Genomic DNA, 23,994 nt, shown 5'->3' with positions numbered 1-23,994 from the left:
AGCTACAAGTAAGTCACTCTGTAGAGAGTTCAGCTACAAACAAGTCACTCTGTAGTACAAACAAGTCACCGTGGAGAGAGAGTTCAGCAACCAATCAAAAAACCACCATGTAAAAGAGCTCAGCTATACAAACAAGATATAACTCTATAGAGAGATCAGGTAGAAACTTAACAGATCACACTGTAGAGAGTTCAGCTAGAAACAAGTCATCCAGACTGAGTAGAGAGATCAACTAGAAAACATCACCTTGTAGAGAGTTCAAATCACCCTGCAGATAGTTCAGCTAAAAACAAATCACCCTATAGAGAGATCAGCTAGAAGAAGTCACCTTGTAAAGAGTTTAGCTACAAAGAAACTACCATGTAGAGAATTCAGCTATGAACAGATCATCCTGTCAAGAGTTCAGCTAGAAACAAGTCATCCTGTAGAGAGATCAACTATAGAAGAAGTTACCTTGTAGAGAGTTCAGCTACAAAGAAACAACCATGTAGAAAGTTCAGCTGCAAACAAATCAAACTGTACAGAGTTCAGCTACAAACAAATCACCCTGTAGAGAGATCAGCTAGAAACAAGTCACCCTGTAGAGAAATCAACTAGAAGAAGTTACCTTGTAGAGAGTTCAGCTACAAACAAACCATCATGTAGAGAGTTCAGCTGCAAACAAATCACCCTGTAGTGAGTTCAGCTACGAAAGGATCACCCTGTAGAGAGTTCAGCTAGAAACAAATCATCCTGTAGAGAGATCAGCTAGAAGAAGCTACCTTGTAGAGAGTTCAGCTACAAAGAAACCACCATGTAGAGAGTTCAGCTGCAAACAAATCGAATTGTAGAGAGTTTAGCTACCAACAAATGACCCTGTAGAGAGTTCAGCTAGAAACAAGTTATCCTGTAAAGAGATCAGGTAGAAGAGGTTACTTTGTAGAGTGTTCAGCTATGAACAAACCATCATGTAGAAAGTTCAGCTGCAAATGAATCCCCCTGCAGAGAGTTCAGCTACGAGAAGATCGCCCTATAGAGAGTTCAGCTAGAAGAAGTCACCTTGTAGAGAATTCAGCTGCAAAGAAACCACCATGTAGATAGTTCAGCTGTAAACAAATCATCCTGTAGAGAGTTCAGCTACGAACAGATCACCCGGTAGAGTTCAGCTAGAAACAAGTCACCCTGCAGAGAGATCAGCTAGAAAAAAGTCATCCTGTAGAGAGACCAGCTAGAACAAGTCACTTTGTATGTAGAAAGTTCAGCTACAAAAAAATCACCCTGTAGAGAGGTCAGCTACAAACAAATCTCCCTGTAGAGAGATCAGCTAGAAGAAGTTACCTTGTAGAGAGTTCAGTTACAAAAGAAACCATCATGTAGAGAGTTCAGCTGCAAACAAATCACCTGTAGAGAGTTCAGCTACAAACAAATCACCCTCTAGAAAGATCAGCTAGAAGAAGTCACCTTGTAGAGAGTTCAGTTACAAAGAAACCACCATGTAGAGAGTTCAGCTACAAACAAATCTCCCTGTAGAAAGGTCAGCTAGAAGAAGTCACCTTGTAGAGAGTTCAGCTACAAAGAACCATCATGTAGAGAGTTCAGCTGCAAACAAATCACCTGTAGAGAGTTCAGCTACAAACAAATCTCCCTGTAGAGAGATCAGCTAGAAGAAGTTACCTTGTGGAGAGTTCAACTACAAAGAAACCATCATGTAGAGAGTTCAGCTGCAAACAAATTACCTATAGAGAATTCAGCTACAAACAAAGAGATCAGCTAGAAGAAGTTACCTTGTAGAGAGTTCAGCTACAAAGAAACCATCATGTAGAGAGTTCAGCTGCAAACAAATCTCCCTGTAGAAAGGTCAGCTAGAAGAAGTCACCTTGTAGAGAGTTCAGCTACAAAGAACCATCATGTAGAGAGTTCAGCTGCAAACAAATCACCTGTATAGAGTTCAGCTACAAACAAATCTCCCTGTAGAGAGATCAGCTAGAAGAAGTTTCCTTGTAGAGAGTTCAGCTACAAACAAATCACCCTGTAGAAAGATCAGCACGAAGAAGTTACCTTGTGGAGAGTTCAGCTACAAAGAAACCATCATGTAGAGAGTTCAGTTGCAAACTAATCACCTGTAGAGAGTTCAGCTACAAACAAATCTCTCTGTAGAGAGATCAGCTAGAAGAAATTACCTTGTAGAGAGTTCAGTTACAAAGAAACCACCATGTAGAGAGTTCAGCTGCAAAGAAATCACCCTGTAGAAAATTCAGCCACAAACAAATTGCCCTGTAGAAAGATCAGTTAGAAGAAGTTACCTTGTAGAGAGTTCAGCTACAAAGAAACCATTCTGTAAAGAGCTCAGCTGCAAACAAATCACCTGCACAGAATTCAGCTACAAACAAATCACCCTGTAGAGAGAGCAGCAAGAAGAAGTCACTTTGTAGAGTGTTCAGTTACAAAGAAACCACCATGGAGAGTTCTGTAATAAATATATGTATTATATATATAATTTGTACATTTACTGATAAAATCAGAAATATTTAAAGTACATCTGCTTCATCTTTTCTTCTTCCTGTGGTAAAGAAAAAAGACAAGGTTAAAAAAGTCCCAAAGCCGGCCTATGGCCAGCTTGGGGTATACAAATACAAAAAGAAGTGAAATCTAATCCAAAACAGCCAAGCTGTAAAAAAAGTGTGCGGCCCTCAAAAAGGCTATGGTGAAAAAAGATGTGAAATCCAAGGTGGCGGCCAAGAAATGGCTGTGATGGTAGGATAATGGTAAAAATTTTAATAATGACAGTTCAGGTGAATTATTGTGCCACTTATAGCCTTTTTGAGGGCCGCACACTTTTTTTACAGCTTGGCTGTTTTGGATTAGATAATATGTAACAATGACAAATGCAGCAGTAAAAAATATGCAAGTTACCAGGGGCGGAGAAATAGAGGAGCAGAGGGGGAAACTGCCCCCCACTTTTACAAGTGGAGGGAGTGCCCTCTCACTTTTTCCAATGCCCAGTTGCCAATGTAAAGCAACTATTTTAGTCATTAGCCAACTTACTTTGCCTTTATTTACTGGGATTTGTGCTAAAGGTTATGCAAACATGGAACACTGCATGAATCAGAGCTGGGAGTGCACGAAGTCGATATACTCTAATAGAGCAGTCACCTAACTACTCTAATAGAACGTTCAGCGGAATCATTGTAAGTTTGCCCTGCTATATGCAACTAATTCAATATGTCTTTACTAACACTTATATCTATATGTATACAATCAACAGCATGAGTCTATCTGAAATGCTTTCATTTACTGATGTATCTAATTGTACAGTGTCTCAATGATAGTCATTGCATAGGAGTATCCTTTTCAAGTACACATATTCCACTGAAAATGCTCTCAGATTCAATCTCAAAGCATCCAAATCTCAAAATTTTCCTGTGGGGGGCATGTCCCCAGACCCCCTTGGTATTGGCGTGCTTTGCATGCTAGAGTGCAAAGCACAGTAACATACAGTTAATGATTTTAAAACATTTTGTAACTTACAGCCAACCCACATGACTTGCCCCTCCACTTTTGAGTACTGTTCTCCGCCCCTGCAAGTTATTAACTAACATAACAACTTTTAACAAGAAGTCAGTACGCATGCTGAAGATATTGATTGCATGCAGGCATGCTTCACTTATTGCTATCTCCAGTGATGCGTAATGAGCAGAACATAACTGAAATCTGTCCAAGCAAATAATAACTTTGTTTACCTGTAATTAATTAGTGCCTAATCTAAAACAGCCAAGCTGTGATAGGGGTGCAGCCTTTAAAAAATAGGCTAGTATGAAAAAATTGTGACATCAAAGGTGGTGTCAAGGAATAGCTCTAATGATAATATATAGTCAACTGATCATGATTTGTAACAAACTAATTGACATAATATCATTGCATTGGCTGATTATCTTTTTCATATTTGCCTATTTATGGAAGACTGCAGCCTTTTCACAACTTGGCTCTTTTGGGCATTATTTCCAGCCATTTCTTGTCAGCCCCTTTGATATCACATCTTTTTCATACTAGCCTATTTTTGGAAGGCTGCAATCCTTTTCACAGCTTGGCTTAGATATCATTTCTTTTTGTATTTATATATCCTGTGCCAAAAACAGCCCAGCTGTAAAAAAAGGCGAGGCCAAGGATACACAAGTACATGTTCATGGAGTAACCAAAAGACATGATATCAAAATCTGGCCAAGAAAGCATTTACAGTATAGGCACTTTTGTGCATTCATTTTCTATATGCTTCACATTATCACATCCAGCTAGCTGTACATGTGTGTTTGCAATATAAACAATACTACTGAGATGATAAAAGATATTACACTGCATTGTTACCAAAATTAATTTAACTAAAAATTTACAATTGGTTTCTACTTGGCCATCTTTTTGCACTGTATATTAAAATAAAAAGATGGCCAAGTAGAAACCAATTGTATATTTTTAGTTAAATTAATTTTGGTAACAATGCAGTGTAATATCTTTTATCGTCTCAGTAGTATTGTTTATATTGCAAGCACACATGTACAGCTAGCTGGATGTGATAATGTGAAGCATACAGAAAATGAATGCACAAAAGTGCCTATACTGTAAATGCTTTCTTGGCCAGATTTTGATATCATGTCTTTTGGTTACTCCATGAACATGTACTTGTGCATTCTTGGCCTCGCCTTTTTTTACAGCTGGGCTGTTTTTGGCACAGGATATCACTACTTTTTGTTGACTAGAGAACATACAACTAGGTATTATATTACTTACACTGTAAATCCAGAAGTGTGAAGGTCACACTGTTGGTATGACTCCTGCGGTCGCTTAGTGCTATAGGAGACACTGCATTCATAATAACAGCTTCAGCAACAGATTAGCTAGCTAAATTAGTAGCAAAAGCTTCCAAGTTCAGTGTTTAGAATCACTACTAAAAGTGACTTGCTCAGAGAAAATTCATTCAAACTGAAAATAATGTTCAAATTCCCACAAGGACTCACGTGATATCTCGCGTGATGTTTCACGTAAGATAAGAACCGGCAAAGTCGAGGCTACAGTCTTAACTGTTCTTGCTGAAGCAGTGGGTTGGTGATATAACTAGTGTAGTCGAAATCTGTGCGTGGCAAGTGGAGCCGAATCAGCTGCGAGTTGTTGCTGAATGTATGCCTCGGAATGGACATGAAACCTGGCGGCACTGAATGCATCACACTATTGCCCCTCATTGTAAACGGCTATATAACTACCGTCGTATTTTTAGACAGGAATCTCCCATGCCATAGTAGCTTCCTGGGATTATATACTATGCTTGTGCATGTAGGCCAGAGCAAGGGGGTGTCAATCAGGCTCTTGCTGTAGGTCGATCTGTGACCGCGGTCAAACTCTAAGTCAATGATCAAGGCCACAAAAATAGCTCTTACAGTGGGTCAAGGGTCAAGACGATACGGAAGATTTGAAACCCACAATTGAAAACTATACGTAGCTACTATCAAGTTTACGAAATTATACGTAACTCACAAGAAGTAAGGATCTCCAAGAAGATGTTTTATTGGTCCGACAGGCATTTCGCCATGATTTTTCTCTCCCAGCTGCTGGTAGCACGCACTAAGAAAGTACCATACTAGGTTACAAGTGCAGGTGCGTATAGGAAAATAGAGAAATAAGTGGAGGTCAAAAGTTCAACAAGAAACGCTCAAGTCATGATGATAAATGCTGCAAGTCAAAGGTCAAGGTGAAAATTGGTCAAGACTTTGACCACGGTCACAGATCTACCTACAGCATGAGCCAACGTGACACCCCCTTGCCAGAGCCTCGTAGCTGGCTTGTTCTAGCTGCGTGGGTCAGACCGCGAACAAGTTGAGCTGAACCCTGAGAAAACAGCTAAAAATGAAAGAGGATATTTTCTCAACATATCAACCAACGAAGATGGTTGGTGATGACAACAAAAATGTCTAGAGCAAACAAGTGCTTCCACCAACAGTTCAGGAAGGTTAATAGGCTATATCCTATATTGTATGGTGAAAACGTTGGCTATAAATAATGTGTCAGGCATTTGAATGATTAGCGGGTAAGTCAATACTACAAATGAGTTAATATTTTTGAGGACTCAGCTCAATGCGTACATACAGTAGGCCGTAATTACTATGCATCAATTGATTGATGTGATAATAATATAAGCAGATCTGAGACAACCATGGACCATACTATATAGTAACTGGGCAGATATATAGAGTTATGTATACTCTGATATAATTGTTGAGTGTTGTAGTTTGCCAATAGTCAAAGCTAAATTAACCATTTTAGATAGCTTTTTGTGATGTTGAAGGTGTCAGGAAAACTCCAGTTAGGGGCAGGCAATAAAAGATTATTTTTAAAGCAGGAGAGGAACATGCTTAGGCCCGCAAGGTACAGGCTTAATCTACTTACCCCAGTAGATGCACCATATTATATATAATGCACATATCAATGTATTGCCCTACTAACCCCCCTCTCCCTCGGGCATATATAGGGCTATAGTGGGCACAACCGAATGTTAAATGCCCCATGGTAGGACAAACCTATTGTGTCAAATCCCCACCATTGGCTCCAGTTGCAATGTGGGGGATTTGACATAGCGTAGAAAAAATACTTGGGTGTTTAGTGAATGATTGTCAAATGCCCCATAGTGAAGCAGCAGTTTCATGTCAATTCGCCTTGTAAAGTCCCACTTACAGGCATTACATCCAAGGGGGGAATACATTGGTAGGTGCATAATGAGTTTACATGTTAAAATTTAGTCTGTCTTGCTTTTTTCATGCTTATAGCAGCTAATGTGCTTATTCTCAAACAATCAGGACTGGAAATACTACTAATTGTCTTCTACTTTTATCTATCAACTATCCAATCACTGCTAGTTTAATTAAAATTTCCTTTGCTGTTGTGTAACTTGTTTACCATTATGCTATAACCATTAGTCCCTCCTAGTTTATATGTCTCCTAGCAACGAAAATTATTATGTCAACAGTGTAGGTGAGAACCACAAAACAAGTCAAGTAATATATTCCAAAAACTGCTGCAGTATGCTTGAGAATGGTAATGTGGGATGCTCACTTTCACAATAATCATAATAGTGGAATTAAGTGTTTGTTGACATGTTAGTCTGACTATATGATTATATGGTTTTAGTTGCTGTACCTTACCATACTGTATCCCTTTCTGTATATGCAGGGTGGATACTGATGTTGTGACTGTTGGCAGGTGAGTTTATGGCCAATGGACAAATCACGCAAATGGTGAAGAAAAATTAATATGTGGTAGCTACCAAGACCCCACTACTATATTATGAACTCTTGGTGGTACTTCATAGCCAAACGCTAGTGTATCTGGTTTCCTGTGCTATTGTAGTCATTTTTTTAATTTTATGGGATCATCATAATGTAATTGTTTACTATTACAGTATATTCATGCTATCATTAAAGAGTTTCGGTCTATAATTGTGGGTTACTGAAAGGTGATGCGCTGATGCTGGCTTTTTGAGTGAACACTGAAGTTTCACAGGCACTGAAGGGCTGGGTCGGGATTAAAGACATGCACGGGTAACGTAGCAGTAAGTTACTTCCAACTATCACTACAGCAGGTATGAAACAGCTGGCTATAGCTATGTACGGCCCTGCATGGGCCGGAGTCATGCTATAACGAGTCAGTGGAGGCATACTGTGGCGAATTTAAAACAAATCAGTGACTGGACTCACAATTAAACCAAGAGTTGACAGCACAATGAAATCAGCCAGCTCGCTATGGCTAACCACTTCCACACTGTTTCGGTTTGGGAATTGAGGCGGGCGCCTCACATCTCGACGTCATGGTGGCAAGTTTGAATCTTCAAAGAGCACAAAAGCGATCTCATAAACCAACGAACAACTCTTAGCGAAATTAAATGTACAGATATATTGTGTAAAAAGCCCCTGATAGCCACAGCCTTTTTACAATACAACTTCATGGTTGAAAGAAAATCGCTCCAATGGGATGCGATGGCGAAGAAAATTAAAGAACGATGCACATTTGAATAAATAATTTAATTAATGCATTGTAAATGGGTGGGCGATGGAACAAACTACTCCAACAATTCGCCTGACTTTTCGTGTAGTGGTTACTCATTATACAAAGGTTACATGCCCTTGGTTTCAAGGCAGAATCTTTTAGTAAGGCTGAGATTTCGCCATGCGGATTTTAAAAGATTGCATAATCAATCCCTCATGTAAATGACTCACAGTAGTGGTCGCGTGTTTATTATTGTTTTGTGGACGCGCACTTTATGCTTCTTGGCCTCGCGACTCACTACCGTGAGTCTTGATGTAATATACGTATATATATGCTGGCCTTTGACTATATTTTTTACAGGTAAGCAGAAGAACAAGATTTTAAGTGACATTTGTATGATTTTACCCATCCAAAAACAGCTTATAGCTGTAAAAAAAGAGCGCGTCCAAGTAAAGCAGAGTTAACTGCGACAAAAAGTAATGATATCATAATGCGGCCATGTGCGAGGTGTGCAAGTTGTAAAATTAATATTAGCTAATCAGATAATACAATGTTATTGTTAAAATGTTAATGAGAACTATGTGATGCTGCTAGTTTTTAAGTGTGTGAGCATCTTCATAAATGCCACATAAATTTAATTCTCAATAAAGCAATGTGTATAGATTCTCTGATAGTAATAAATAGTTTGAGTTTGGCCACCTTTCCTTTGTTCGTAGCATTGCTGTATACAGGAAAGGCTGCCAAACTCAAACTATTTATTACTATCAGAGAATCTATACACATTGCTTTATTGAGAATTAAATTTATGTGGCATTTATGAAGATGCTCACACACTTAAAAACTAGCAGCATCACATAGTTCTCATTAACATTTTAACAATAACATTGTATTATCTGATTAGCTAATATTAATTTTACAACTTGCACACCTCGCACATGGCTGCATTATGATATCATTACTTTTTGTCGCAGTTAACTCTGCTTTACTTGGACGCGCACTTTTTTTACAGCTATAAGCTGTTTTTGGATGGGATTTCAATACTTTTTGTTAGAATAAGCAATGCACTGTTGATAACAGTAGGTGAGTTTCCATGGTTTTGACAGAAACCCCAGATTACAGTGACAGAATATTAAAATATAACTGTAATTTTAGTGGCCAGAGCCGCCCACATTGGGGGTAACTGGGGTATTTTGCCCCTTACCACAGCCCGAAAGGGGCCCCTTGAATACCTGTTTAAAGAAAGATCGATATACTCTAATAGAGCAGTCAGGATCTAGACCCTTCCTTGCCCCTGGGCCCCTCTTTAACTCTTTTCCCTGGGCCCTCTAATTTCTCTGGATGGCCCTGTTAGTGGCATGCAACTGCAGTCAACTAACTTTAACTAATAAACCCTTAACAACACTTTGCCTTTCATCTTGTACTGCATTGAAATGATCAAGATACTCTATTAGAGCAGTCACAAAACAGCTGTAACACAGCAATCAATATTTAGCATAGTTACAACTTCTGCTTAGCATCGGATTGTATAGTTTAAATTACTAGCTACTTACAGACTTTACAATATAAAAATATGGCACTTGTAGAAATGTGACTGTTCTATTAGAGTATCTCGATCTACTTCAAGCATTGACTAATTCAAGTGAAGAAGCTACGCCCCTGCCAAGAGATCTTGTGAAATGAAATGAGAATAGTAAAGAAAAGGCAAGCATGTACAGAGACAATAGAGGGGCGCGTAATTATGTCCTGTTGTAAATAAACGCCTTTAAAATTTATATTACTACTAAATAAACGCACCAGAATAGGCTTGTGTGGCTGTTGTCTCCAAGGTTGTCTCATTACTTGTCTTTTCGTGTTGAAGGGATTTAGTCGCAATTGGTGAGTTTAACTATACATGTATTTGTGTTGTAAAACTTAATTGTAAAAAGGCGATTAGCACATATCATGATAAACATGTATTTGTCACAGTAGAGTCTCTCACGAAGTCACGATTATTACGAGACATTGGACCAGGGTAAAAAATTTACTGCTATATTTAGAGGTTGTAGCGTTTGTATATCTTAGTATCTTAATAAATAATCCCCCATGATCACTAATCACTAATAGTACAGTGAAAACTGGTCATTATTCAGGCCGTAAGGACAAAATTTTCTAACCTTGCCTTTTAAAGAGGTGGCTGCATTATGCGGCCTTGAAAAAGGTAAGAAGCATGCTGTTCTAACTGGCGATAGAGATGGATTTAGTGTATGACAGCGTATGAGGCAGTGAGTGCTGGCAGCAAGGGGGCAGCCAATCTGTTAGAGCACCAAAAGCACTGCTTCAGACATAGGCAGTTGACTGTCAGCCCCAAGTGTAAAAAGTTTCACTATTGGTCCTTATAAGCTCCTGATGAAGAAAGTGATGAAGTCATTATCCATAGGATATATTTTTCAGAGTATCCATTTCAGTTCTACAATATAGTAGCCAAGCATAAGATGAACATAACACAGCATTCCAGTAGTTTAGTGGTGACCACAACACTGCCTGAGCTAAACTGTGGTGAGATTTGAAACTACCAGAAGCCCTGGAATGTCTTCAACACATGAAATACCAAATATCTAATGCCTGGCTTTCATCCACAGTGGACCTGTCTTGGTGGCCACTTGTACAGAAGGGAAACAGCTGCCACACAGTCTTGCGAGCGAAACAGCTAGTTGCCACACCCCTTAATTATCAATTTGTAAAATCTTTAGCAAAATTGTGTGTGCGAGCAAGTGCGATGTGGCAGTGCCGTGTATATGGTTGCTGCCTAGCAGTGACACATCACGAGTATTGAAGTCACAATGCGTTACTGTATCATCCATCTAAATACAATCTCTGAATGTGTCATTTTGTGTAGAGAGCAATCTTCCACAAGAAGTGACCTGCAGGTTTCAGTGTATATTGTTAACCATTAATATAGTTCACAATATTGTGAACTATATATACAGTGAAACCTCACTTAGTGGCCACCTCCTTAATAAGACCACCTCATTATATTGGCCACCTCTAGTAGGTCCCAAATATAGCTAAGCATTACTTATGACCTCATTAATAAGGCCACCTTGTTATTCAGGCCAAATTTTTTGGTCCCACAGCTTGCCATATTAATGAGGTTTCATGGTACTTATGTGAATTTTTATTTTTCGTAACTTTTCTTCAGGTTTACTGATGGGCACTATGAAGCATTGTTGACTGGTACGTGTATAATGTGGTGACTTGAAATGCTAAAACAGTACGTAGCATGTCTTGTATGTACATGTAATGTGTTGTAATGTGTCCACACATCCACACATCTTAGAAATAAATATAATTGTATTCTCTATAAATAGTCAGTTCCATTGTGCCACTGGGTCATAAGTTGGTTGAGTATGGATCATCCAGGGCACTTGAGTCACATTTTGTCCTGGCCAAGTGGATCTCATCCACTGACAGAATATACAGGATCAGATCACGTGTATAAATTACGGTGGAATTTGTTTATTGCCACCTTCACTCATTCAGCAGGTAACAGTGTATAAATTCTCAATTGGAATTGGCTTTTCAAGAGTGGTTGTCTTTCTATACTAGTGGCCATTAAGATAGGTTGTACTGATAGAGTGTACATACTAGAGATGCAACAATATCCTCCACTTAGTGTCGTTTGATAGTGATGCAATGGAGACTATGTATTATTGCATTTGAATACTATACTATTATATTGCAACTCTAGCACGTATTTATAACAGGAATGTTTGTTAACTGTTTAGACATACTGGAGCCACACCCACTCATCTGGATTCTACAAATGGAGTCATACCAACTTGTTGTCATCATACTTACTCGTTACTCCCATTGTGTTTGGATGAATCTACATGCCGTCATGTGAGACTTGCTACCATGGTGGGCCACTGGAAAACATTTGCATAGCAGTTATATTACAGTCATTATTGTACAATTCTTACATTATTGTTGTGAAAAGTGTTTGGTATTCATGTGTCTCCTCTGTATGTTGTAATTACATGTGTAATTTTGTGTGGGGGTGCTATAAAATGCAATAATGCATGGTGACAATTGTATTAGGCGATTTTGCACACTTCCTTTTAAGCTCGCTACATGTGCTAATTACTCACAGCTTGTGTCAACAACTGGTAACCGCAGTTGTACTCTTGTGTCATTCTTTAAGCCGCGCCCTTAGAGGACAAATTATGTGGGGGCGACTAATTTCAAAACGAAGGATGGTATGCAGCACCATAGATTATATCTATGGACTATAATCTATGGCAGCACACTTCTTGGTGGCTATATGTACTGATTAACTACATAGAGCGCCAGTTCATCAATACCCAGTGACCGCAGTTGTGCTTTGCGTCATTCTTTAAATTTCGAGTAAAATTCTTAGAGAGCAAATGACGCGTGGGGGCGACTAAATTCAAATTTCAAACTAGCCATTCTCAAAAACAAATGTTTCAATCTGAACGAAACTTTCAGAACAGTTTAAAGACACATTGCCCTACATGCCAAGCGAGTATTGCGGAAAACAACAATCTGGGATTTGTATTTGGCCTCTAGGTCGACTGAGGACGACTGAAACTTCGTTTGGTGCTGAAATCACGACTGTAGGGTAATCATGTATGGTGAAATCGATGATGTGAATCTTGAGGTGATTGAGTGAATACTGAAGCGATAACAGGGCGATCAATGTTCGGAATGCACAAAGGAACGCAAGGCATACACCTGCGGTTGCGTCTAACCGCATGCGATAAAAAAAAAAAAATGAAACTTCCCCTTTGATGTCGGCAACCTCGATCACGAAACAATCGGCATGGATTTGCTTCACTGCTTGTGTGGTAGTTACTAGTGACACGATGAGTTCAACTCCAGAGTTTCAGAGGGATAGCGTAAGTGACGGGTGGATTACAGGAAGGCTGAATTTGACAACGTTCGTTCTTGTAAAATCCTCACGTAGTGGTCGCGTCATTTATTGTCTGCGGCGCGCGTTTCTGCTTTACTGGCCGCGCGACTCACTACCGTGAGTCTTGATATTATTTTGAACTTCACTTTAGTTGTTGAATGTCGCATGTATGATGGATCTCAAATGGGCATGTATAGTTGGTTTTCATGTTATAACTCCTTGATGATTTCCATTACACTACTGGACTTGATAGTTTACTGATACATACAAAAAATTAACTAGTTCACTTAAGTGTTTTAGTCAGAAAACAAATTGTACTATTGCCGACTGCTCTTCTATTAGAGTATCTCAATTATGTGACTCTTATGCATGTTTGGTACATAGCCTATTTTATTTTGACTTTATAAATGTTTTTGTAGCACTCTAACAGAACACACATATTTCTGAGCGCTTCTAATACAATATTCTAGAATTTCCATTGATAGCTAGATCTAAAACTGACTTTACCATTCTGGTGTAGTAAACTAGAGCTTTCATTTATTATTATCATTATTACTATATAGGCCCGGGGCACATACAGCCAAGTACAATCACCAACGGGACAACCCACCAATAAGGCAGTACAGTGTGTGTGTGTGTGTGTGTGTGTGTGCGTGTGCGTGTGTGTATTGGCACATAAATACAATTATAATCAGATGCTTAAGCTTTATTGGGTATAATCAAGACAACAGCCATGTGTACTCTAATATAATTATATACATATATAACAGGCCCTCAGAATTCATACTGACCAGCAAATGCTTAATTAGCTAGGATATTAATTTATGTATCTGTACACAGTTTGTGTCCTTCTCATGTGATACCAGCTGCTTAAATGAGGATGGATCAGCATAGACAGTGGAAGAGGGGGTCTGTATTGTGCAATAGTCATCATGTGAACTCCTGCAAGGTTTCTGATCACAATCTAGATTCTCTAATAGAGCAGTCACCCCAATAGAACAGTCTTCCTAATACAACAATCAAGCATGTATTAAAATAGATAGCATTTTATTAACAGCTAAATCCACCAAAAATGCCCTCAAATTCAATCTCCTGATACCTAATTTTCAACAATTTCCTGGGGGGGCATGCCCCCAGACCCCCCTAGAATTAGCATGCTTTGCACACTTACTACTACCAACATAAATTTTGGGCATCCCTAATTCTAGCACCCTTGCACCTCCTATGATCAGGATGATGGATTAAGACATGGCTGGAGTTGCCAAGGGCAGACCACAGTGCTACCTAGGACAAAAGAAGCTGAGTATTTCCACTTTGTGTCACACACAACCATTATCTGACTCATCCGCTGAGTTACACTTTTAAGTATGAGATGGGCTGATATGTCAAAAAATGGTCACATGGTGTCTTGGATACACTGCAAGATGGTGTAGCAGATTGCTGTGAAAGGTGGCAGTGCCTTCATAGGAATACTCATGGATATGGCACAACAGTGGTGTGCGGACACTGAATGGTAGCTACAGTAGTGATTGGCACTTCACGGCTACAAGAGATAAATATGTTATTTATTGTTACTGGGTAGTTAAATACAAACACAGTACAAACAAACAATGCAAACAGTATTATATACAACATGAAAACATAGTCTACCTCTGTTAATAATCCATCTGAACACATGTACTGGCAGCTGACATGGCGACTTGGGACTTACAGTGGCACCTGGCACTTGTATGAATACTTAGAAAACAAAGATCTGGGCACAAACGATTAGTAGACAAGTTAGTAGTAGACCTGCTGTAGTGTTCGTTCACCATGTTTAAGATTAGTACGCCATTTTATGATCACGAGATACAACAGTATGCGTACAGCTATGCGATTACATAATATTACATCATATGCATATACAATCACGTATACCTACTACAGCAATACTACACCCCTCCCCCCCTAGTCAGTTACTAGTCTCTTCTATTAGGTGAGAAGGAGGTTGACAAGTTCTTGCTGATCGATGCAGTGGGGCACTGGTACCATCAGAAGTGGTGCTAACTGCAAACTCTAATACTTCATCTTCTGGTTCAGACACTGGTAAAGGTAGCTAGAATGAACATCACGTCCTTCTTTCTGTTTAGTTTGACTCTGTCTAACATTGTGTCCAATACTTGGTTGTAACAAATCTAACGTTGTACGTAACTGTTTTCCAAACATCAGTTCAGCTGGAGGTGCTCCAGTAGTAAAGTGTGGGGTCACCCTGTACTTAAACAAGAACCGAGATACTTTATTCTCAACACTACCCCCAGACATTCTCTTCATTGCAGTCTTAAAAGTCTGCACGACCCTTTCAGCCAAACCATTAGAGGATGGGTGATATGATGAAGTCTTCACATGAGTGATCCCATTTTGCTTCATAAATGATGGCTAGTAAATGCTGATCCATTGTCAGAAACTACTGTCTCAGGTAAGCCCAAAATCACAAATGTCTGTTGAAGTTTCTGAATAGTGACTGCTACAGTACTTGACTGAGTAACGTGAACTTCTAGCCATTTGGTATGAGCATCCATTATGATCAAAAACATCCTATTCATAAAAGGACCCGCATAGTCAATATGAATTCTTGTCCATGGCTCTTCTGGCCACTCCCACAAATGTAGTGGTGACACTTGTGGGCTGTTCCTGCTGGACTGACAAGCACAACATGACTTCACCTTCTCTTCAATCGCTGAATCAAGTTCCAGCCACCATACGTAGCTGCAAGCCAACTGCTTCATTCATTCCATGCCAGGGTGTGCCTCATGTAATAGCTCTAACACCTTCTTCCTCCCTTAAGGCGGTACCACAACACGGATACCCCTCAGTATACAGCCACTCTCAACACTCAGTTCAGTTCGTTTGTTATAATATGGATGGAGATCCTTGTCTTTAGGTGGTAGCATCCACCCTTTCTGTAGCAAATTCTTAACTTTAGCCAAGACAGGATCCTGGGCTGTCCACTTCTTGATCATGGTAGCTGTAACTGGAGTAGAATTCAACTGTTCAAGGAGATGGATGGTGTCTGCTGGAATTGGAACAATAGTAGGGGCTGTGGGCAAAAGCAATCTACTCAAAGTGTCAGCATTGGAATTTAACTGGCCAGACTTTTACTCTATAGTGTAACTGTAGGCTGAAAGTGCACATCTCTGTATTCGAGCAGAGGCTAACGGTGGAATGACTCTACTAGAATCAAATAAATGTGACAAAGGTTTGTGGTCAGTGAAAATAACATAGTGACGGCCAAATAGGTATGGATGAAACTTTTTCAACCCAAAAATGATATATAGCTAGAGCTTCTTTATCAAGTTGACAATATTGCTTCTCAGCAGGGACTAGAGTATGTGATGTGTAAGCTATGGGTCGCTCAGCTACATCACTAAAATGGTGTGCCAAGACAGCACCCACCTCATACGGAGATGCATCACATGACAATATTAACTCTAAATCACTATCATAATGTCTAAGTAACTCACTTGAAATCAACCCTGACCGTACTGTGTCAAAAGCTTTCTGGTGCTGTTCTTTCCACCAAAAACGAGTACCTTTCTGAAGTAACTTGTATAAAGGAGCTAAGGTGGTTGACAAATGTGACAAAAACTTTCCATAGTAGTTGACAAGGCCAAGAAATGCCTTTAATTCTGACACATCCTTGGGTACAGGTGCCTTGGAAACAGCTTCTAGCTTGGAATCTGATGGTTTGTGTAGTAGACACATTAGGTTTCTATGGTAATTATGTAATTGGTGTGATGTAACCACATAATGTATGATGCATCCTTAGAGTTGTTGTAGTAGGCTTTTATGAGTTGTTGTGTAGTTTGCGCTATCTAGTTATTTTATGAGAATCTAGTTAGAGTGATTCCAAAACCGAATGGCAAAGTTCGAATCTGTGTTGACCTGACAAAACTTAACACAAGTGTTTGCCGTGAGCGTCCCATCTTGCCATCTGTAGAACAAACATTAGCCCAAGTTGGAGATGTAAAGTATTTTTCAAAACTTGACGCTAATTCTGGTTTCTGGCAAATTGAATTAGCATCCTCAAAACTGACAACATTTATTACTCCATTTGGGAGATATGCCTTTAATCGTCTTCCATTTGGAATAACCTCTGCACCTGAATATTTCCAAAGAAAGATGAGTGGTATTTTGTCAGACCTTGATGGAGTTGTCTGTCTAATTGATGACATTATAGTTTATGGCAAAACAGAACAGGAACATGATCAGCATCTCAAAGCAACTCTCAGGAGAATAAGTGAAGCAGGCCTTACACTTAGCAAAGAGAAGTGCGTTTTTGGTGCTACCAGCATCAGTTTCCTAGGCCAAACTGTAAACAGTGAAGGAATTCAGCCTGACCAAAACAAGATCCGTGCAATTTGTGACATGAAACCACCAAGTAACCTCACTGAACTTCATCGATTTCTTGGTATGATTAATCAACTAAGCAAATTTTCTCCACATTTAACTGACAAGACTCAGCCTTTGTGAGAACTCCTTAGTACTAAAACTCAATGGGTATGGGGAGAAGCACAAGACAGAGCTTTTACAAGTCTCAAAGATGCTATCACATCCAGTGAAGTTCTCATAATGTATGATCCAACTCTAGAAACCATTGTTTCTGCCGATACTTCAGCATATGGACTGGGAGCCGTTTTACAACAGAAAACAGAAAGATTGCAGCCTTCGTCCAGTTGCATATATTTCTCGAGCATTAAGTGCAGCTGAACAGAACTATGCCCAAATTGAAAACGAAGCCCTTGCTGCAACCTGGGCTTGTAAAAGATTCCAACAGTATTTGTTGGGTATGCACTTCAAATTGGAAACGGACCACAAACCTCTTGTTCCACTGCTATCTACAAAGAGCCTTGACGAATGCCAATAAGAGTACAACGTTTTAGACTACGCCTGATGAGATTTAGTTACTCGATTTATCATGTTCCTGGAAAGGATATTTGCACAGCAGACACTCTTTCCAGAGCACTAGTTCTGACTGAAGACCACACTGCAGAAGCCTTTCATAAAGAGGTAAATGCTTATGTTAATCTTGTTATTGATCATCTTCCAGCTACTACAAAGAGGCTACAGGAGATCAAATGTCTCCAAGATCAAGATGAAACCTGTCAGAAACTTAAACTATATTGTCAAAATGGGTGGCCAGCCAGAAAACACCTGAGTGGTATGCTGAAGTACTACATTCCTGTTAAAAATGAGCTGAGTGTTAACAATGGTATTCTCCTAAGAGGCAATCGACTGATTATTCCTTCCTCTCTCTGTCCTGAGATTATTAAAAAATTACATTCTGGTCATCAAGGCTTTACAAAATACCAACAGCGAGCTAAAGATTCAGTGTGGTGGCCAGGCATAAAGAAGGACATTGAAGAAAAGGTTTCAAACTGGATTGTTTGCTCTAAGCACAGATTGAACCATGTGGAGCCATTGTTGCCATCACCATTTCCAAATAGACCATGGGAGAAAGTAGGGACTGACATTTTTGAATGGAGAAATTCTAGCTATTTACTAGTCATAGATTACTATTCTCGTTACATTGAGGTTGCCAAGTTGTCTTCCATGACATCACAAAACATAATACAACATCTTAAGTCAATATTTGCTCGTCATGGCATTCCTGAAACTGTCGTTTCAGATAATGGTCCACAATATTCAGCAGCATTGTTCAAGTCATTTTCTGAGCAATACAGTTTTACACATGTTACAAGCAGCCCAAAATACCCTCAAGCCAACGGTGCAGCAGAAAGAGCTGTCAGAACAGTAAAAGGTCTGTTAAACAAAAGTAATGACCCATATTTAGCAATGCTTGCTTACCGTTCTAATCCTTTAGAGAATGGTTATAGTCCAGCTGAACTACTGATGGGGAGACGGCTATGTACTACTATTCCAGTACTCCCAAAGCAGTTAAAGCCAAAGTTACCAGATGCCAACAAACTGAGGAAAAAGGAGAAGTCCATGAGAAAAAGACAAAAAATCAACTTTGATCAGTGACATCGTGCAAAGGATTTAATTCCCTTGCAAAAAGGAGAGTCAGTTTGGATAATTGACATTGAAGCAGAAGGTGTAGTCACAGAAGAACTATCCAGCAGATCCTATATGGTCCAAACACCTTACCACTATTACAGACGAAACAGAAGAGATTTGATACCTCTAGCCAACCAAGAAACAGCTTCAAGTGTTGACAATCCAATACCAACACCAACAGAAATTCCAGACGAAACTTTTATCACTGTTTCAGATGAAAACCCTTCTGTAGTTCAGACTAAAAGTGGAAGAATTTCTAGACCTTCTATACGGTTTGTTGAGAGTGAACAATGACAAACATTTTGTAGCATGCATCATACTTAAGGAGGGAGATGTAGTAGACACATTAGGTTTCTATGGTAATTATGTAATTGGTGTGATGTAACCACATAATGTATGATACATTCTTAGAGTTGTTGTAGTAGGCTTTATGAGTTGTTGTGTAGTTTGTGCTCTCTAGTTATTTTATGAGAATCTAGTTATAGTGATAGAGCAAATACTATTACAGCCCGCACTGTTGTTTCCCAATTGTTAAACGCCTGTAAAACCCAAAGGGAAGGTAATTCACAAAGTCTGAGGAGAGTCGCCACACCCGTATTTTCGGCAGACCACCAGGGTGTAAAGGATCTATGAGACCACCAAAAAGATACAGACTTCAGTTCGCTTTACTTCTTACGTAAAAGCTGCTTTTACCATTACTATAATGATTTTGCTCACATGGGTGCTTACGGACAAACATAGATAGGTAGGGCAAGTTAGGCAGGGAAAGTTACGCGTGGGAAAAGTTTCGCAAATTACACTCTACTTTGTATACCGGCGTAAAAGTTTCGTGATGCTGATTTGCTAACCGGTGTAAAAGTTTTGCAATAGCTACTGCAATTGCAAAATTCGCGAAACTTTCCCCGCCTACGGTAGCCGGAACTGGAATCAGGAATGGAACGGAATGGTCACTCTGATGACTCCACTATCAAGCACACTAGTTTCTGCTGACCCCTGTACCAGTTTATGGCTTCAGGCCATTCCTTGTGATTCTTTAGGCCTATCCATGTCCTCACAGGAGTTTGTATGCTCTCTTCGATACTGGCTTGGTGTCCCTCTCTTTTCTGCTACTTCTCCAGTTCGCTGCCCATGTGATAGTGTTGTTGATCAATTTGGTGATCATCTACTGGGCTGTGGACATGGACCCACGCGTATACATAGGCACGATGCTTTCTGTGATGTGATTTATCATGCTTTACTTCAGGACAACACTGGTTGCCGTAAAGAGCAATGGTGTGCTGGCTCCCGATTGGATCGCCCAGGTGATGTTTTTCACCCTGATTTTGTGCATGGGAAGCCTGCGTACTTCGATGTTACTGTGCGTTGTCCATTACACGAATCTTTGTTGGGTCGGTCTGCAGTTTCAGCAGGTGTGGCTGCTGCTAAGGGAGAAGAAGACAAGGATGCTCATCATGATGAGCTTGGGCAGGCTGTTGGACATGTCTTTGTCCCCCTGGTGGTTGAGTCCTTGGGTTTGTGGTCTGCTGCTAGTTGTCCTGTCTTGTAGGATATTGCTTTAAGGACAACCACCAGGAGTGGCATTTCTCGTGGCCTAGCTTACCGCCATCTGCTAGAGCAACTCTCTGTTTGTCTGTGGCACCACAATGCCTGGACATTTTTACATCTATTTAGCCTATTGTCTGGCAGTCCTTTGTGGGAGTTGAACTCTGTTTCATGTTCCCACTCCCTGCAGTTTTGTCAGTAGTCTGCAGGGCTTTCTTCTTAAAGGTCCACTGAAATGGTAAAAACAACTTTAGCTATTATCAATCCTTGCTACTAATGGGATAGGTTGATGCATATGGTTTAGTCTGATTTTGCTTTGTTTAGTAGATATAATACATTTTAGTATATTGCGGTTTGTCAATTAACTTGCGTCATAACGCATCATACCAAGAAAACTTCAGTACGCGTGTGATACACAGAAGTGTCTATTTCGGTCCATGTACAGCAAGTTTCGGTTTAATTTCAAGTCATACTAGCCACAAAGACTTGAAATACGGTAAGAAGTTGTTCTGCAACCAGTTACAAGTCTATGGGAGTGGGTTAGTTAATGTACGCTAGGTGGTGTGGTGAAGAACGCTCGAGACATCTGTGAAAGGGGCTGTAAATCGACAACACAGTGGTGGGAGCGAGCTGCAGTTCGTTCCTTGGCTGTTTTGAATGCGTTTAAGCACGTATCCTTCCCAACACAGCGGGTAGAGAGGTATAGCAATTGTGGTGTGAGTTGGCACCACTCTCACTTGATTTTAGTACGAGGATATTGGCGAGCGAATCAGGTAAGTCTAACAATCGCACGATCGTTTGTGTGTGTGATACTGCTAACCCAGCTTCGTAAACAGACCGAACTAACAGCCTGCTACAGTGAAACATGCAGCGATTCGCGCGTACCGAGAGGAGAAGGTGGTTCAAGCCCAAGCACTACAGCAACAGCTACACTCCAGACTTCGCTTTTGTTTACCAACAGAACTCTTCAGTGATCTTGGAATGCTACAATGTCGAAAAGAAGTGCTGGGTAATGCTACTGCACTGTGACTTTGTCAGCCTTTCCCATTATAAAGTGTGCAGTTACAGTACTTCCGGTTCTTGGTCTGACGTCACATCGTGACGTAACTAGACTTTGTGGCATAACTCTGCACAACAACATAATTGAATTATCAAAAAGGTGTTTTCGTGTATTGCATGATACAAACTACTTATTCATTCAATAAAATGGCTAGTGAAATTTCCATTTCAGTGGACCTTTAAGGCTCCTGTCGGGGTTTTGCTGTGTGTATGCTGGCAGTCCGTGCAGTGTTTTTGTAGGTCTGTAGGTTCTAGGTTTAGCTGCTTTTTGTCTTTTATAAATTAAATTAGGTTTAACTTCTAGCTAGAGATCAGGGAGGATGGGAGTGCCATTAGGGCTGGAATTTAAAAAACACTAGTATGAAGGTAAGTTTTTGGTGAGTTCGAGGCGAGCGGTAGTGCTAAAACCCGGAAGGGGGCGTGCGCCAAGTTAATAAATCGATTTTGCAGTTTCTTACTATCACATAGTGACTAGAATTGTGCTGAAGTTAATTTTTGTCTCCTTGCAGGCATGTTAAAAAATCGCTCGACGTTTCTATTTAATGCCCACTGCATTAATGCGTTTTGCAATTACTTACACTGAATAACTATCATTTACCTGCTAAAATATTATTTTGTAAGTACTGTAAGCATATGATTGACAGCCACTAACATACACCGTGGTTAACTCTTGTAAATTATTACCAATGCTGGCACACTTCAGAAAACCATCCTCGCTGTTACTAAAGGCTTGGACGCGACTATAACATGAAAATGCTACAGTCAATGGCGGATCCAGGATGGGGCATTTGGGGCAAATGCCCCCCCCTCAAGAAATTGCATACAAGATCGAGATACTCTAATAGAGCAGTCAATTACTCTAATAAAGCAGTCACAATGTTCATGAGGCAGTGTAGCTTACCTATGAAGCCATAAATAGGATTTTATTTTACATAACAGACGTGATATAGTCGGTAAGGATAACTAGCTATTATTGTTGTGACCTTTTTTTTTTTTTTTTTTTTTGGTCTTCAACTGGTTTTCAGCAAGTTTTTTTGGTCTTCAACTGTTTTTCAGAAAGGTGCCCCCCCACTTTCTAAACTCTGGATCCGCCCCTGACAGTAGTTTACCTTTTAGAATGATAAGGAAGTAATTCTACATCAGGATCAAACAGAATTTGATGGATTGGTAAGAACACAATATGCCACATTGCGGCCATTAAATAGAAATTCCGAGAGCACGATTTCTAGCATGCATATAAGTAGAAGGAAACAAACTCTAACACAATTCTAGTCACTGTGTAGCAGTTGAAAATGATGTAAAATCCGTTTCAAACGATTTTTCTACTTGGTGCTTGCCCTAATTGGTTCTGTTCCATTCCGTTCCGGCTTTTAGCACTACCCGAGGCGAGCTAGGGTTGGAGCGAGCGTCTATCCGCGAAACCGGGGCCTGCCGGGCCAACCCTAGCTCGCCTCGAACCATAAATAATAGGTAAGGTATATAATTTTATTATCTATGCTCAAACTCACCAAAAATTTACCTTCATACAGACAGTGAAAGACATCACTATGTTTAACAGGTTAGGTTAGGGTTAGGGTCGGGTTCAGCTTTGGTTTCTTCTTCACCTGGTTTAGTCGTTCCGTTCCATTCCTGATTCCGGTTGATCATTATAATTTGCCGATAGGTACACACACACACACACACGCACACACAGTTTTTACGAAGACAATTTCATTAAACCAGGCGCGCGCCGAAGGCCGACTGTGGGCGTGCCTGGTTTTAAAATCGCGCTGGAATACCTACATTAAAAACTTAACATATGCAATGTAAAGTTAGAGGGCTTTGAAAGATCGTCTTTCCATGAGTTTCCGGAAATATACGTAAATCCGTTTTGTAGTGTGCCTTTTTCGAGGGGGCGCTTATAGTCTCTAATAGATAAGCGCCACCACGAAGAAAATAGTGGTCTGGCCACGCGAGACTAATTAATACTCTTCGTAGACCATCGCGTGCCACACCCGCTTGCAGAAATCGTACGTGGAATCACGCCCAGTCAATTAAAAAAATTATAAGACTAGTTTCCTAAATAGCTACGACCCGTGTTTTAATAACACGCTAGTTGAGCTCCCAAAATTAGCTCTTGGCGCACGCCCCAGTTTTAATCAACCAAGGTCAGCTGCATAGTGAACTGGCGAGACCAAAAATGTATGCGTTATTGCCTGTACAAACATGTCGTAACACGTGCACAGTGCTCACGAGACTCAACTGATTGCAAGATAATAATTTACAAGAGTCACATTAGCTAGCTAGTCAAACTCAAGCGTTCCGTCAAAGCCGGCGTCCCGAAACGCTTTCGCGGAGTTACCGGGAATTTCAGTAAAAAAATTGTACTGTTTGCGTGATGACGTCACCTGGTTCAAAACAACGTGATTACATCATTAAGCAAAACG

General features: G+C 40.1%; 1 protein-coding gene and 1 long non-coding RNA gene across 4 annotated transcripts in view; one reads left to right on the top strand and one right to left on the bottom strand.

Annotated features, from left to right (window-relative positions):
* Nucleotides 1-23,994, bottom strand: part of LOC136249159 (filamin-B-like) — a 39,341-nt gene that overhangs the window by 14,313 nt on the left and 1,034 nt on the right. Inside the window, exon 1 of one of the 3 annotated variants that reach the window (XM_066041110.1) lies at nt 3,508-3,535. The exons of the other annotated variants lie outside the window; for them this stretch is intronic. Coding sequence (XP_065897182.1) covers nt 3,508-3,520 — 13 coding nt within the window. The 5' untranslated portion in view covers nt 3,521-3,535. Of the gene's footprint in view, nt 1-3,507; nt 3,536-23,994 lie in introns of those variants that run through there. 3 annotated transcript variants of the gene reach the window in all.
* LOC136249160 (uncharacterized) lies at nt 9,118-12,346 on the top strand. The gene is made up of 3 exons (XR_010698101.1): nt 9,118-9,879; nt 11,183-11,254; nt 11,769-12,346. It is a non-coding gene; the product is annotated as an uncharacterized lncRNA (long non-coding RNA).

Source organism: Dysidea avara, chromosome 3, assembly GCF_963678975.1.
Source record: "Dysidea avara chromosome 3, odDysAvar1.4, whole genome shotgun sequence".
NCBI classification, from domain to species: Eukaryota; Metazoa; Porifera; class Demospongiae; order Dictyoceratida; family Dysideidae; genus Dysidea; species Dysidea avara.
This window is presented reverse-complemented; position numbering and strand designations above follow the sequence as displayed.